Here is a 16,710-nt window from a genome sequence, read left to right as displayed (position 1 = left end):
TTTTAGGATGTACCTGGGGATTGATGGGGAAATAATGGCTAGAAGGATAGGCAGCAGTGAGATGATGAAGAGCCTTAAGTGCTCAGTCTGACTTTGTCATTGAAAGGTTTCAAGTAAGAGTGTGAGATCAGGTTTGTAATTTAAAGAGATAATTCTGCTGTTATAGTGATGGTTGATTTGTGGGACAGGTTGATGGGTGAGGAGGTTGACAGTGTTAGGACTGAAGTCACATTCTCAAATCCGGAGAATTTGATAATAGAATATGCGAGAAGTAACTCATTTAGTTATTGCACAAACTGTTATCAAGTTGCGTACTAGGTACTAGGCAATGGGGTTGAATAATGACAGCTCTTTTCTGCCATCTAACTGTTGAGGAGGAGAAACTGACATGTAATCAAATAAAGTAAAATATGGAGATATACGGCAGGATTGGGACAATGATATAAGTATGTACCAGAGAGGGATAACACCTATACAAAAATAGATTGAGTGATTCTGTCTTTAAGAATTTATTTTGGGGGTGCCTGCGTGGCACAGTCGATTAAGTGTCCAACTCTTGATCTCAGCTTGGGTCATGAGCTCGTAGTTTGTGAGTTCGAGCCCTGCATCAGGCTCTTCGTGGATGATGCGGAGCCTGCTTGGGAGTCTGTCTCTCCTTCTCTCTGCCCCTCCCCCACTTTTGCACATGGTCTCTCTCTCTCTCTCTCTCTCTCTCTCTCTCTCTTTCTCAAAATAAATAAGTGAACTTAAAAAAAAAGAATTTATTTTGTCTTGGAGAGAAGCTGAGCTAGAGCACTACTGGAGATATGGGAAAGGGAATGAGGCAAGAACCATTTAGGAGGCGTGATCATTAGGACTTGGTGACTGGGAACATGTGTCAAAGAAGGGAAAGGGGATTGCTAGTAGAGGCCACACAGTTGCAGATTTTGGGGAACTGTATGAAACTAGTCTAGGACATGTAGAAAGAAAACAAGAGTGGGGAAAGGGATGGAAATAAGAAATAAGAGTTCAATTTTAGAAATGTGTTTGAGATTTAATTAGAAAAATGGATTTGGTGCCCACAGAGGAATTTGAGTTCATGGTGTAAATATGGAAGACATTGGGCTCTGGCATAGACTTGAAATCGAAGGGGGAGGTACTGAGGGACACCTGCATGTCAGGCAATGAGGGAATTAAAATGGTGCCAGTGAAAAAGACAGAAAGAGAATGAATGAAATTTGCCATGGTGGGTGACCAAGGTAGGAGAAAAGTTCAAGTTAGAAGATCAGCCATGCCCAGTGATATAGGAAGGTCAAGAAACATAAAGTCTTGGGATTTTAGTAAGTTCTCCCTCACTTTCTCTCTTCCCCCCCACCCTTCCTTTCTTCTTTCCATTTATTTACCTGGTATTTACTGAGCATCTACGGTGTCAAGCATCGTGCTAAGCACCATTACAATTTCTCTATTTTAGTCATGTTCTTAGCCTGAAAGCCTGACAAGAATGCCTTCCTAATCATTTATATACACCCCAGCCCAGTCCAGCTCACATCCATATCCATGGCTTTCCTTCCTTTCTTGAGGGGGATCATATATATATTTTTTTAATCAGTAACTTCTTAACCCCATGGAGCCAATTCTAATGACTGTGCTGAATTTTCCTGTCTGGTCTTTCATTCTCTGATTTCCCTGTCCTTCCCATGACTTTTGAATATTCCTTTCCAATAAATCTTTCCCCCAGACATTACTTTGTGATGCCCCTCTGCTTATAAAATCTGATCCGTGATTCCTCCCATTCAAGGTTTCATATCCAGCCTCACTTTTCCAAGTTAACCTTCCACTACTTTCTTTTGTTTTAACCAAACACCTGCACTGTCTCACTGCCCCATGGGCATTGGTCTTTAGGATTTTGCTGTCATCCCCAGTGCCAGGACCATCTTCATCCCCTTTTTTTCTGCCTGTCTGAATCTTGCCTATCTTTTTATTCCTGACCACTGAGACCCACAACCAATCTTTTGATTCCTGAGACCCACAACCAGTCTTCACACTTCCAGATTTGATACATGTTGTTTTGTGTTGCTGTTTAATGTGAATATATTTCTTTCTCAAACAAATAATAAAGTTTCTTTCTTGGAAATTTTCTACCACTAGGAACCATGGTAGCTTTTTAGTGTACTAGGATAAAATAGAGAATCTAATATAGTGGACATATTGTAGATTCTCATACAGTTTGTAGTATCTATGAGTATTTGTTGATCTGAAAGAAATGATCCACTCACAAATGAAAATGGGATTTTAACAGAGTCATCAGCAGAATTCAGTTTCACTAGATGCTTTGTTCTTTGAAACTTTTTTTCTATGTTTTCCTTCATAATTTGGGTATAAAATATGTGGCTTGAAGAGGGATGGTTATAGTTGTTAGTCAAAATGGCAGTAAAAATTGATGTGTCAAGTTTAAATTTTTGTTAAATGCAGCAGGAATATATTAGCAGAAAGGAAAGGCATAAAGGAGAGATCTTCTGTGTTTTTTTATTACTTGCAATATTAAAAAGTAACCCCCTGTCCTTATAATCTGTATGCTCACAGTGTGGGGCCTAAATTATTACTCCTTAATAGAACTACAGAAGAATTGTTATGGTTTTTAATGGCTTAGTCAAGCCTGTATTTAAAGGCTCATTTAACCCTGAATGTTTCCAAACTAAAATTTATCTGTTTTTCTTTCTATAGACAATTTCAAATAGTACCATCCCGGAAAATGCAACAAGCAGTGGAAGGTTCAAGCTTGACATTCTGAAAAATAAAGCTAAGAGATCTTTAACTAGCTCCCTGGAAAATATCTTCTCAAGGGTAAGATTAAACAGAGACTCTTAATTAGATATTGATGTCTGTGTTTACTAACTGCTTTACTTCATTCTCAACTGTCTCACAGAATATTTCCTTTCAAAAAAATAAACCACAAAGATAGCTTTAATATAGTTAAATTATTTAAAGTAATCTCATGATTTATTCTGGTGCTTCTAATATCTAAGTTTGAGCAAGAGATTTAGTAGTAGAAATATATATATATATATATATATATATATATATATATATATAGGAACTCAAAATACTTCATTTTGCTATTATTAGGAGCTGACAGGAAATGCTGAAAACAGTGTAAATTAATAGAAATCTACATATTCCATTTAATAAATTTGTATATTTTATTTTAAAATCAAAGTGATTTCTCTTCCCTTCCATTATTCTCTTCCTGAATGGTTCAGTCCAAAACTGTCAGATGAGATCAGGCAAGGTAGAGGTGTTAGGGCTGGAGGGTGGGAGAGTTACAGTGGCTCAGAGCAGAGAGATAGAGCCTGTGGGGTGCTGTGTGTGGGGTGGCCCAATGCAACCTGTGAAAACCAGAGTGTGGTGAGGAGTGTGTCAACTTAAGAGGGTAACCTGGTTCAGGAAGTCTGAGCCTTAGCCAATGAGGATGCCAGTCCTGCATAGGGATGGCCCAGTGCAGGATGTCAGAGTGAGAGTGAGTGGAGGGGAGAAGGCATTCAAGGTGCTGCTATGAGGAGTTAGAGTCTGAGCAGGGTGGGGATGGCCTCTGTGGGTGGGCGTGGCAGCCCTGATATGGGGTGTTGGAACCTGAGTAGGATGAGGAGAGTGTCTGTGAGGTGTCAGTTGTGGAGATTTTAACACACAGGGGACTGGTCAAATATGTAAACGTATTAAGGATTTAGTAAAAGGAAATTACAAATATGAAAAAGGAAGAAATTAGAATAAATCCCATGTTGTTGGATTCAACTCAGAGGTAACAGTATGGAATCCTGGTTATCTATCTATATATTTTTGAATAATAGAGTTTTATGTATAATATGTAATGCGTGTATATGTATTAACACGTGTGTGTGTGTGTGTGTGTGTGTGTGTGTAAATCTGTATGTGGTCCCTGGCTCTGTCCACTGATAGGAGCTGGGAACAGCTTTTCTGCAAATAACAGTGAATAAATTAAGCCTGCTTGGGTGACACCAAGCACCCAAGGTTTGGTTTCTGCATATCATTCTACAAGAGGGAACTGGGATCCTGGGAGAAATGGCTGATTCCAGGACTTCAAAAGGAAGTAGACGATAAACAGAGCATGTTGGTATTTTAGATAATAAGGGAATGCTCAAAGAAAGATGGTGGTATGTCATAAAAACCTTGAGGGGCATCTGAATGGCTCAGTCGGTTAAGCGTCTGACCTGATTTCAGCTCAGTTTATGATCTCATGGTACGTGGGTTTGAGCCCCACATCATGCTCTGCGCCGACAGTGTGGATCTTGCTTGGGATTCTCTCTCTCCCCTTCTCTGCCCCTCCCCTGTTAGCTCTCTCTCAAAAATAAATAAACACATTTTTAAAAAAGTTTTAAAAAGGCCTTGAAGGGCTCCCACACTTGACATCTGAGGCAATATAAACGTCAAAATAAATGATAGCAAAGGATTGTAACCTGTTGCATGAAGTAGGAAACGATGAGCCCACTCTGATAGGAAACATAAATGAATACCTTGGAAGTTGATCATGATCAGGATATTTACTGGATTTAATTAATACTTTTTAATAACAAAGAGGAAAGTAGTAACTTCACAGTGGAGAAGACTGGCAGACACCACCTCAATCAACTGACCGAAGGGAACGTCATCAGCAATGAGACAAATTGAAATCTTGTGCGACTTGATACAGAGAGTACAGAAGTTCTGTGGTATTCCTGCCAAAGGAGCAGTACCTGAATCTAATCATGAGGTAGAATCAACAAACCCAAGTTGAGGGACGGTCTACAAAATCACTAGCCTGTTGTCGTCACAAGTATTAGGGTCAGGAAAGTGAAGTGCAGGGGAGCATTAGGACATAGTACCTTCTGATATAGGGTGTTCTTGTTCTTTCTTCTTTGCCTGAACTCAAAATACTTTATAGATATTTCTCTTAATTAAAGTGATCAGCTACCAACCCTATTATCAGCAGAAGACACAATGTAGGAAAAGAGTATTCTACAAGATTAATCAGAAGTGTGTTAAGGCACCATTTCATAAAATTGTCCTATCTTTTTCTTCCCCAGTATTTATAAGTTACTTGTGTTCCTTCTTTCTCTCTCCTTCCTTTTCTCACTCCCTCCTGCCCTCCTCTCCTCTTCCCCACCCTCCTTCTCCTATCTCCCATTGTATTTAGTGAGAATTTTAGTAGAAAGGCCATTTAAGTAGGTGGTCTGGGGACCTGAATTCAAGACCTGGCCCTAGTAGGTTTTATATGTATGATCCCGGACAAATTATTTTCTTCTAAGCTAGTTTCCCCATTTGTGAAATGGGCATCCAGATACTGTGCCTATCTCTCATCAGTACGAGGATGAAATGTCACTATGTTAGGAAAGTATCGCAGTGTAGATAGGAGATGGTCCAGACAGTGGGAAGCTCTGAAACCCTTGTCATTTTCGGAATGACCTGAGGGTGCTTAGAATATTACTCTCCTCATCCCCATTTAGTACTTTGGCGTTCTGCACAGCACTTGCACGGCTGACTTTGAAGTGCCACATACATAGCCTTGAGTGGCTGCAACAACTCTGTCGGCAAGGGCACACACAGCCCATCTATTTTGGTCGAGGCGGATGGTGTAGCTTTTGTGCCCCACAGTGCTGCCAAGTGCCATAAATTATGTGACCCAACAAGATCTTGCTTGCACCATGTGCAGCAGAATGGACTTAAGGGGAAGGTTGGCAGCTATCCATGGTGTGTTAAAGGTTACTCAGAAGAGGGGTTTTGTGTACCTCTAAAACTGATCAGTGTATCATTTTCATTCTGAGTTATATGGTAGAAGATTGGCACTCCAGCCACAGATTTTGGCTCATAATTGCTGCCATTTTTAAATGTGAAGACAGTTGATTTAACTAACTATAGCTGTTTATGAAATAGGATATGTTTTTAAAATGCTCAGAAGCTCAGCTCATTAACAATTAAAAAGTGGGTCCAGGGGAAGAGGCGTGCCACATGTATTACCAAATCATCAGACAGTTAAACTGGAAAAGCTGTCTGCTCAGAGGTGAAAAGACAGAGTCCTGTATTCTGGGTATTTGTTGCTTTTTCATTAGTTGAAGTTTTATAGAAGGGAAATATTCACTAATGTGTTTATGTATAGATAAATATTTCCAAAAGAGGAACATTTATTAATATAAAGTATGCATCATTGGAAAACAGTTCTCATTTTATGCTTCCCTCAGAGTACTATCCATTGTTCTTCCTTGTTGAAATGTGTGAATTAATGACCACGATAGAGCATAATTTTATTTATTTATTTATTTATTTTAAAATTATTTATTTTTGAGATAGAAAGAGAGCGATGGGGGCAAGTGTGTGCGTACAAACAGAGGAGGGGCAGAGAGGGGGAGAGAGAGAGAGAGAGAATCTCAGGTAAGATCTGCACTGTCAGCACAGAGCCTGACACAGGGCTCAAACTCATGAACCGTGAGATCATGACCTGAGCCGAAATCACGAGCTTGATACTTAACCAGTGGAGCCACCCACGTGCCCCTAGAGCATAATTTTAAAGTAAATTTGTATTTCTTTGTGTCCACACACACACACACAAAACACATGGATAAAACACTGCTATGACTAAAATGTGTGATTTAAGTGCTTTTCTAATAATGGAAATGACTTGATACCTGTCTGACCAGTCCCCTTATTGTGACCAAATAACCTGTTTAAGATAAGCAGGGAGGTTGGCCTGGAAGTAGCAGCTAAAAAATAATGGGAAAAACAACCTGGTCCTCACAATAGTTTCCTTTTGGCCACGCACATGAACCAAACCATTGATCCGCCACAAATATAGTTTATTACTGGAAGTGTCTGTTGTTAAGCATAGAACTGAAGAACTGAAAGAACCTTGATCAGGTTCTTTGCAGGACATTTGAAAAATTACCAGTGTAGGCTGCTTAGTTTTATTAGCAATTCCACTTTTCACCAAGTTCTGTTTACAGGAGATAACAGTGAATATGAGCTCAAGATTTCCACTGCTAAGTTGAAATTCTTGGGTTCAAATTGCTGCCCAGTCCTTGAACTAGCAGTGTAAACTTTGGCAACGTAATCAGAACTTCAGTCTCCTTAACTGTAAAGTTGAGCTAAGTAACTATATCCACCTTGGAGACTCTGTGAGGATTAAATGAGATAATGCACTATAAAATGCTCAACAAAGTATATAGAAGGTGATAGGTACTCATTGATATTTTATGTGGCCATCAATTTTGCTGTTGATATGATTGTTATTTAGGTGCCAACAGAAATAGAAAACTATAATTGATATACGTAGATAAGAATAAGTATTGCTTCTATGAAACCAGGTGTAGGATACCATACATATAAACGAGTCAGTTGAGAGAGAACAAGAGTCACCTGAGTGAACAATTGAATTGGCAGCCAGTTGGGGGAACAAGAAAGAACTGTTAAAACTTCCTGGTAGAAGACATCCAAAGAAAAATTCAACAGAAGTCTGGGAAGCTAGAGTTGGAAAACTTTTCCAAGAAACTCTGTTTCTTGGAAATGGAGAATAGGAGGACAAGGTGAAAAAAGGATCAGTCTGAAGATCCAAACGCCGAGTGGTAGGAGTTACAGAACGAGAAAATACCCCAGTGTCCCTTTCTCAGAAGGCACCTGGAGTATGCACTCCACCAAAATGAGGAAGTAAAAAAGAGGAAGACTTAAGATCACAGACACATTTCAACATAGGGTAGTATTAAAAGAAATGTCTAGGTTGATAGTAAAGGAAAATACTGGCAAGTCTAAATTGCAACCTGTCCAGAGTAAGGTAAAAAGGCAGAGGTTTCTATAATGGGTAGCTCAAAGAGAAAGAAAAAAAAAATGGCAGTTGATGGATTATGTGATGTTTGGCCATACTGAGTTCTGTTGTTGACTTTCATAATAAACTAGTAACTGCTGAGGCACTTGTTGACTACATGAAAAACAGATTGTACAAGATAGTAGTTGTAATCACAGGAGAATATGTAATAGATGAGATGATCTCTTCAGTTCCTCTTTCTTAGATCATCTATGAAATCCATACCAAACAACTATAAAAAAACAAAACAAAAACAAAAAACAAAGAAACCCCACAGAAACCAGTTCACCTGTCTTGAAGCAGACTGATGGGTAGTCTAGCATTTCTAGAGAGAAATGTTTTATTGACGTAGTTTTCATATGGAAGAATGAATGAAGCTGAATCTATACACTTTACGATGCAGTTGTTTGTAATTTGCATTCCTTAGCTCATTTTTTTAAGAGAAAGAGGGAGAGAGAATCCCAAGCAGGCCCCACACAGTGCAGAGTCCGATGCGGGGTTTGAACCCATGAACCGTGAGATCATGACCCGAGCTGAAATCAAGAGTTGGACAGTTAGCCAACTGAGCCACCAAGCAGCCCTCCAATGGAGTTTTTAAAAACTTGTTTATTATAATCCTATAATGTGAACTATGTTGTTTTTAATCTAGGTATTGTGGAGGTTGGATGTTTTGAAATTTTTTTTTTAATGTTTATTTTTGAAAGAGAGAGCTATGGAGGGGGGAGGGGCAGAAAGAGAGGGAGACAGAGGATGTGAAGCAGGCTCCATGCTGACAGCAGGGAGCCTGATGTGGGGCTTGAACTCACAAACCATGGGATCATGACCTGAGTAGAAGTCAGATGTTTAACCAATTGAGCCACCTAGGCGCAACACCACCCCCCCCTTTTTTTTTTTTTTAACCTTTTTCTTTATAACTGTTGTGGTTTGTTGTGTTCTGCCTTCCACGGTTATGTTTATCTGTATGAGACATAAAGTGAATGGGGCTGTCTCTGATCTTATGGGGTTTTCCTGATCTTATGGATGAAGAATGTTTAACCTTGTAACCAGAGTAACTTTAAAAACCTTGATCAGAGTATCTAGTTATCCAATGACTGATTTAGAAGCAGTGCAAATAGGTTGTGTATAAGTTCTGTTTACTGTGCAGGCAAGGCTGTTAATACTGCCAATGAATCTGAGCGAAACACAAAAGGATCAATTTAATGCTAGTATAAAGAGGCAACTGCCTTTTATGGTTTTTAAAGTAAAAATTCAAACTGCATGAACAACTGAATTATATTCTCTTCACTCAGGGAGCTAACAGAATGAGAGGCCGGCTTGGAAGTATGGATAGCTTTGAACGGTCCAACAGTCTTGCTTCAGAGAAGGTATCTCGTCTGAGCTCCTGTTTTTACTGCTGATTGCAACTTGGCAAAAACCAGCGCTGATATGGCAGTATCGCTTAGTTGTTTTGTGATGAGTCGTTTGTGACTTTAACAAATGTTATTGTTACAATTAAAGTTAAAATATTAGATTAATGTTAAAATAAATGAAAAATACTGTTATTTAAAGTAAGAAGGTTATGGATATTATTACGTTGCTCTCTTCCACTGCAGCTTTCTCATGTTAGCACAGAACACCTATTCCAGGCTAATGGTGCTCTGTCAGGCTCTTTGCTGTTTTGGAGATGGTACGCTTGGGAACACAGTATTTGAGCAACTTTTGATCCAAAGCCACAGAAAAATAAGTCATCTAATTATTGCACTTGTATGGTGATCTTTTTATCTTTTGTTCTGTCATGTTACTGCTCCCCCCATTTTTTTTTTTTAACTGTAACATTAGGTTCCTCGTTATCTCCTAGATAGTTCTCAGTAGGTATCAGGCAATATGTCACCCGAGGTATATGCAACCTATTTTAAATGGAAAATATTAAAATATTTTTACTGAACTTTGTGTTGATAGAAGTGGGGATTTGGTTTCACTATGAGCGTCTTAACCCTCACCCATGTTTATCAAGCTAAACATTTCTACAGTGGTGCCTGTTTTGGAAAGTATAAACAGCATACCTGTCTAAATTGAAAGATTTATGATGTCCACCCATGCAATAGGAGAGGCATTCCGGCATAGCTCACTTTTCATTCATTTCCTGTTTTTCATGTTTTTTAAAAAAAATTTACCTCAGGGAACTTGTCATTGGATAGAAATATCCACAGTGAATGAAGGTACTCAACAGGCTTTATTTTATTTTCCTGAAGGCTTTGCTATGAAACTTGGATACTCAGGCATCACGATATTGTTTTGACAGTACAGGAAGCATGCAGGCGATATGTCACGGAAATCAGTAGATATGTAAATCCAGACTCCACCCTTTTTTGGTCATGATCCCTTTTCATCTTTCTGGCAACAATGAGAAAAGTACAGCAGCTATAGCATTTTACCACAAAGTGTTAGGAGAAAGAATACTTTTTCTTATCATTCCTTTCTCTTTCTGCCTATCTTGACGGATGCTGTGTTACAGCTGCTTATCTGAAGAAATGGGTTGTGGTGATACTGATTAGCCTTCAGCATGGATTGAGTGAAAAAAAAAAAAAAAGTTTTGTCATGACTCAGGAGGAAGAAGAGGCTCCCTGTCACTTTTGAGCTGTGTGTTGAAGCAGGTCTGCCATGATCCATGTAGGAAAGAAAGACCTCACTTCTGCTTGCTTTGCAGGACTATTCACCGGGAGACTCCCCACCAGGGACACCACCAGCCTCCCCACTGTCCTCAGCTTGGCAGACATTCCCTGAAGAGGATTCTGACTCCCCACAGTTTCGAAGACGGGCACACACGTTCAGCCACCCACCTTCAAGCACAAAGAGAAAGCTGAATTTACAGGATGGGAGAGCCCACGGTGTTCGCTCCCCTCTTCTGAGGCAGAGCTCCAGCGAACAGTGCAGGTGAGTCCAACACTCTTTCTGGAAAGTGAAATGAAATTCTCCTGTCACCTGTTACGGTCACTGTGCAGTTAAGATTTGTTGTGACTTCATGCTGCCAACAGTTCGCTTTTAGAAAGACCAGAAAAATAAATTGAATTGTAAAAAACTTCAGTTACTAAAAGAAACAAGGCAGGATTTAAGGTACACTCCAAGAGAAGAGTTAAAGCATTTTGGACAGAAACAGTTTTTTGTTTTTTTTTTTTTCCCAGAAAAATGGAAAATACAAGATATTACACACTTATTTTGTCTGAAAAACTTGGTGACAACACATTTTACTCAGTGTTTTCTTGAGGACCACTCTACTGAAACATAATCAGCAAATTTGAAAATAATGTACATAGAAGTAGAACTTCCTGTTAGCCTATGATAAAATACAAGGGTTATAAAAACCACCTAAGCTATCTTCCTACATGACATAAAATTTGGCTACACTTTATAATAAATTAAAGCCAAAAATGAAAGTTATTAAAAATTTTATCTAGAATAAAGTGATATCTGCAAAGAAGAATACATATATAATAATTGATAGGAGTGTCCATTAGAAATGATTTTATATGGTATTTAAAAAATAATTCAACAAAATTGTTTGGCATTTGGTAATATATAATAAAGGAGGTAAACTCAGAATTGTAGAGTGCTTTCACATCTTCCTGTGTAGCACATGTCAGAATTTAAATCCTAGAATTAATTTTGTTTCTCTAGTTTGCCTGTGAGTCTGATATGGGAAACAGAGTCTGATAGTGATCCCGGTTGGGGAAAAACAAAACAACAACCCAGAACTCTAAGTAAAAGGAATTTTTATATTAGTTGTTATCAGAGTTATCAACATTAAGTTTAAGGATACTGTTTTATCTTCAGTGTTGTTTTTTGACTGATTTGATACTTAAAAATAAGGTAGATACTTAGGATATATGAAAATAAAGTAGAGTAATAGAGTTAATTTTTCTCAGATTTTCTTTTCTAAAAAAGATTTACAATTCATGTGTATATCAAGATTTTTAAAAAAAATGACTGCTTCATTTATATTTACACAAGGCACGAAGTCTCTTTTGTCCGGGAAAAATTATTAAGAATTTAAAAGATTATTTTAGACTTAAAATAGTTAAGTCTTTGAACTACTGATAATCATTTACAGGAACTTGTTTCCTGTAATTATTTCTGCTTTCCTACTTTTTTTTCCCTTGAAGTATCTTTTGCACATAAAAATAAACTCTGTTTGTCCTAAAACTGTTAAGAATGTTTTAGAGACAAACACGTATGGTCGGACATGCTGCACAGGTGAGGAATTCAGTTTGTGAGGAGTGAGCAAGGTCATGGTCATTTCAACAGACAACTGCATGTTTCCTTTTTTCCATAGAAGATCCAGCCCTGAGCTTTGAAAGGCAAGACTGAATTAATAGCAAGAACCTGTTTATATGCTTTTTCATAGTGAATGAAGATTTTGCCGAAATATAAATTAAGACAAATTTGCTGTGTTTTCTGTACTCAGCATTCTTCCATCAGTTCGGCGCATGCCCAAGGAGAGTAATTCTTCCTCCAGTCTTCCAAGTCTTCATACTTCCTTCTCTGCCCCTTCCTTCACTGCCCCCTCTTTCCTGAAAAGCTTTTACCAGAATTCAGGTAGACTGTCCCCACAGTATGAAAATGAAATCAGGTGAGATCAGTGTCCTCTGTTTGCAAAGCAAAATTTTCTGCAGTGATATGCTGATATGTTACTAAAAAGTGGCTCATTAATTTTGGAGTGACATTTACGCATCCATATGTTGTGCTTGTTCTAATCCATTTCTAATATAGTGGCTTCAATTCCAATGAATTTTATCAAGAAAACTTTTAAAACCAGTGTTTCAAAGCCTTTAATAACACGATCATCTAACTTTTTGAATTATATCTTTGTACTGTGTATTTCTTTGCTGTATGCTCCAGAGTCTAAGCTTTGTACTGTTTGCAACAAGACCTGGTGCTAATACATACTAAGCAAGTCTCCTCCGATTGTGCTTTTTCTTCTTAGCCTCTTTGGACATATGATACGGAATCCATAAGCCAACTGTATTAACGTGATAGATAAATATATCTTTAGTTTTTAAGTATATAGAATATTTCCTAGGCATTTCTTTGATTTTTCTATGACATAGATTTACTTCTCTAAAACTCAGTGTAAAATACATAATGGGTACAGGATCATGTTGATGTCAGCTCTTTCAGATAGCATGAAGGATTTCTTGAGTCTTGTAGTTATCTGATTTTGTTTTGTTCTCAGTATTGAAAATGTATAGCTTTTAAAATCTTTGTGCTTTTAAGTACACAAAATTAGATGTAGTGATTTTTGGAGAATTGCCTTTTTAAAAAATTTAAAATTATGACATCTTACTGATTATTCAAATTATTAGTGGGATATCGATAGCCTTCGAAAAGTGTTGAGTTAGCTTGGGAATTCTTCTAAAGGGATTGTTGCTGGCTTAGAAGTTTGTGATATTCATTCCAGTCTTCGGTGTAGCTTGCTTGACTCATTCTTTTTTTTTTTTTTGCTGTATAGTGTTCCATTTAATACACTACAGTTTATCCACTGTCTTGCTGATAGACTTGGGTTGTTCCTAGTCATTTGATATTTGACAATTCTTGCAGTAAAGGAGAGGAATACCTGTTGTAACCAGCCTGTGTGTCACTAAGATTTTCTTTTTGGCCCCATTTCTTTTAGACTTAGGAAATCCCAAAAGTTAGCATTTAACTAGGTAACCTTCAGCAACTGGTTAAATTAGACTAATTTTTGAATGATCTGAGTATCTTTTGTCTATGTGTGCCAATTATCTTCACTCTAAGAAAGATAGTTAATACTGGATTTAAAAAATTTTGAATCTGAACTTCCTCTGAATTAGTACAAAGTCATGTTCATACATTGAGTTTCTAGTGAAGAAAATGAATGAAGAACTGATTTTAAAGGGCTTTTCAAGGGGGCACTTGGCCGACTCACTTGGTAGAGCATTCAACTCTTAAATCTTGGGGTTGGGAGTTTGAGTCCCACTTTGGGGGTAGAGATTGCTTAAAAAATAAATATAAAAAAGTAAATGAGGGATTTTTCAGGGACAACCTTATGGGAGAAGATTGAAAAGAAATTAGCTACAAAAACCAGTGTAGTATATATGGAATATGCCATGAATTGAGAGAACCAAGAACGTACACATATAAAAATATCAGTTTGCCTTATGTCTATAGTACTACCTATTAATAAGAGTACAGCACTTTGAATGAAACATACTGGCAGTTTCTTATTGTTATGTTAGTTAAAGTGAGCATCTGGGCAATCCTAGTTTTCTTCTGGAAACAGAACCCTGCCCAAAAGTGACAATTAGGAAAAAATCATTGAGAAGGTCAAAGGTTAGCTGTGAACAGAATGCAGAATGCCAAAACAGTGGCTTTTTTTTTTAGATTATTTATATTGTAGTGTGTTACATATCTGTCTTCAGTAGTTTTGCTTAAGTGTGTGCATTATTCTTGCTCAAAGCTTCCTAGTCCTCTGTATCTCATTCTAAAGAAGGATATTAAAGTCAGAGGGTAAGTGTATTTAGTTTTGCATTGAAAATTTTCACTTTTTGTAGCTATCTTACTTGAAGTGATATATTTAAACAAATGGAGAACTTTTAAATTTGTAGGATCATTAAAAATAATCCTGTTTTCTGTGCTTTGTAATATTTTCTTGGCTCTAAGAATAGCGAAAAATCAGAGAGCACTTTCTTGTACATTTTTCTGTACTTTCTGTACAGTTTTGTTTTTGTTTTTTTTTTTTGGTAATTTGACCAGCATAGACCCAGCAGGCCAAAAAGAGACTTAAAATTTTTATTTTTATAGAAAAGTATAACAATCAGGGCTGCCTGGGTGGCCCAGTCAGTTAAGTGTCTGACTCCTGATTTCAGCTCAGGTCATGATCTCACAATTAGTGAGTTTGAGCCCCGAGTCAGGCTTTGTTCTGTGTCAGCTCAGAGCCTGCTTGGCATTCTCTTTCTCCGCCCCTCTCCGACTCGTGTGTGCACTCTCTCTTTCTCTCTCTTTCTCTTTCGCTCTCTCAAAATAAATAAACTTAAAAAAAAAAAAGGCAAGTACCCCAGCCCTGAGCATACAGCTCAGTGGATTGTCACGGAGTGAATGCTCCCATGTCACCACCTCTCAATAAATGGAATGCTATCAGTACTCTCATGGTTCTTCTCCTCTTCCCACCCAATCACTTCCCTTCCCCCTGATCACTCATACCATTGTTCATATTTGCCTGGTTTTGAACTCTGTATAAATGGAATGGTACAGCATATGTTCTTTTACTCTGGCTTCTTTCATTGCACATTACTTTATGAGATTCATCCCCATTTTATGTGTAGTTCAGTTCATTTATTTTTTTATTGCTGTATAGTATTCCACTTAATATGTGGGTTGTTTCTAGTTTTGGGTCATTAAAAGAGTGCTATCCTGGATATTATTAGTTGTCCTGGATATTAGCATATCTGTCCATTATTGAGGACTATGTACACAGTAGTAAAATTGTTGGACAAAATTCACTATTAATAGGTTTATTTCAACTAGTAAGTCATTTAGACATAAATTATTAGTTATAATCTGGGACAGGGTTTTTTTTTCAATTTGTATTTTGAAATAATTTCAGAGTTAAAGAAAACTTGGAAAAATAATATGGAGAACTCCTGAAAACCTTTTATCCAGATTCATCAATTTTTTAAAATTTCCACATTTTCTTTACCATTCCTTCTGTTTATTCACATATTATATGTATATGTGTACACACACACGTGCATATATGAGTATATATTTCTTTATTCTAAGTCATTTGTAAATTGGTTACTTCCATTCATACATTAATACTCTGCATACTTTAATATGTATTTCCTAAGAATGAGGATACTCAAGAGCATGGTTTTAATTCAGTGATTTCTGAATCTACATTTCTCATCACGCCTTTCAGAGAGAACATGAAGCACACACAATTACTGTAATATCTGGAACTATTCAGAATATTGAGAGGAATGAGGTTCAGAATACTATGAATTACAATTTTCTTTTTACTTGAGTACCTCGCATCTTATTAGTTGTATAGAGTGAATCTCTAAATATGCACAGTCAAATAAGGTACAGAGTATGTTAGCATATAGGCTAATATATACTACTTCTTAAAAAGCCTATTAAATTGAAAATTTGAAACTCAGATTAGGCATCCTTCTCTAGGACCTCTATTCTGAATCATTAAAAACATGTCAGGTTACTGTTTTTAAGTAGGCTGAGAAAAAGGAATCAAGATATTTTTAATATGGTTTATTGATTAGTAGGTTTATCTGCACAGCCTTGAAATGATAAAGGAAAGGGAATAAGCATATGTTTTGTTTTGCCTTGAATTAATTTTTAAAAATTTAATGTCATTTCATTGTTTAGTAGCTGAACCATAACTGTGATGATATAGTACATTTAGATAATATTTATCAAATATGATACATCCTTTCTATCAATAGGCATCTTTGTCACTCCTTATAATTTTTTCTCAGCATTTAAGCCTTTAACCAAGAAAACATTTATATTGAAGTTAATTGGTCAAAAGTAAAATGATAGTCATTACTTCTATTCACTTATAAGACTTTTCAGTGAGAAAATAAGATTTTTGCTGAAGTACTTTGTAGTACAATTTTGGTTCCACATAGTTCTCTTGTGTTCACTGATAAAAATAGTATTATCATATCACGATTCATTATTGAAATAACTGTATGCTTTATTGATGACTAATGGAAATGCCTTTTTATTCTAAAATCCTGATTTTGGTCATATATCTCTCTGTATGCTAATGTCATTCCTTCTTTTCCTGTTGGACTAGACAGGACACTGCTTCAGAATCAAGGTGATTAGAGGTCTAAATATGTTCTTATAAAAATTCATAAATTCTTCCACCTGAA

At 37.1% G+C, this 16,710-nt stretch overlaps 1 protein-coding gene across 3 annotated transcripts in view; it reads left to right on the top strand.

Annotated features, from left to right (window-relative positions):
* The window catches only part of TBC1D4 (TBC1 domain family member 4), a 185,473-nt gene that overhangs the window by 137,771 nt on the left and 30,992 nt on the right, over positions 1–16,710 (top strand). For 2 of the 3 annotated variants that reach the window (XM_042927934.1, XM_042927929.1), the window contains exons 8-10: positions 2,704–2,823; positions 9,112–9,186; positions 10,509–10,735. In XM_042927934.1, the coding sequence (XP_042783868.1) occupies positions 2,704–2,823; positions 9,112–9,186; positions 10,509–10,735 (422 nt within the window). Of the gene's footprint in view, positions 1–2,703; positions 2,824–9,111; positions 9,187–10,508; positions 10,736–12,263; positions 12,429–16,631; positions 16,656–16,710 lie in introns of all 3 variants that reach the window. The other variant, XM_042927951.1, reaches the window with a different exon arrangement.

Source organism: Panthera leo, chromosome A1 (genome assembly GCF_018350215.1).
Source record: "Panthera leo isolate Ple1 chromosome A1, P.leo_Ple1_pat1.1, whole genome shotgun sequence".
Lineage (NCBI taxonomy): Eukaryota > Metazoa > Chordata > Mammalia > Carnivora > Felidae > Panthera > Panthera leo.
This window is presented reverse-complemented; position numbering and strand designations above follow the sequence as displayed.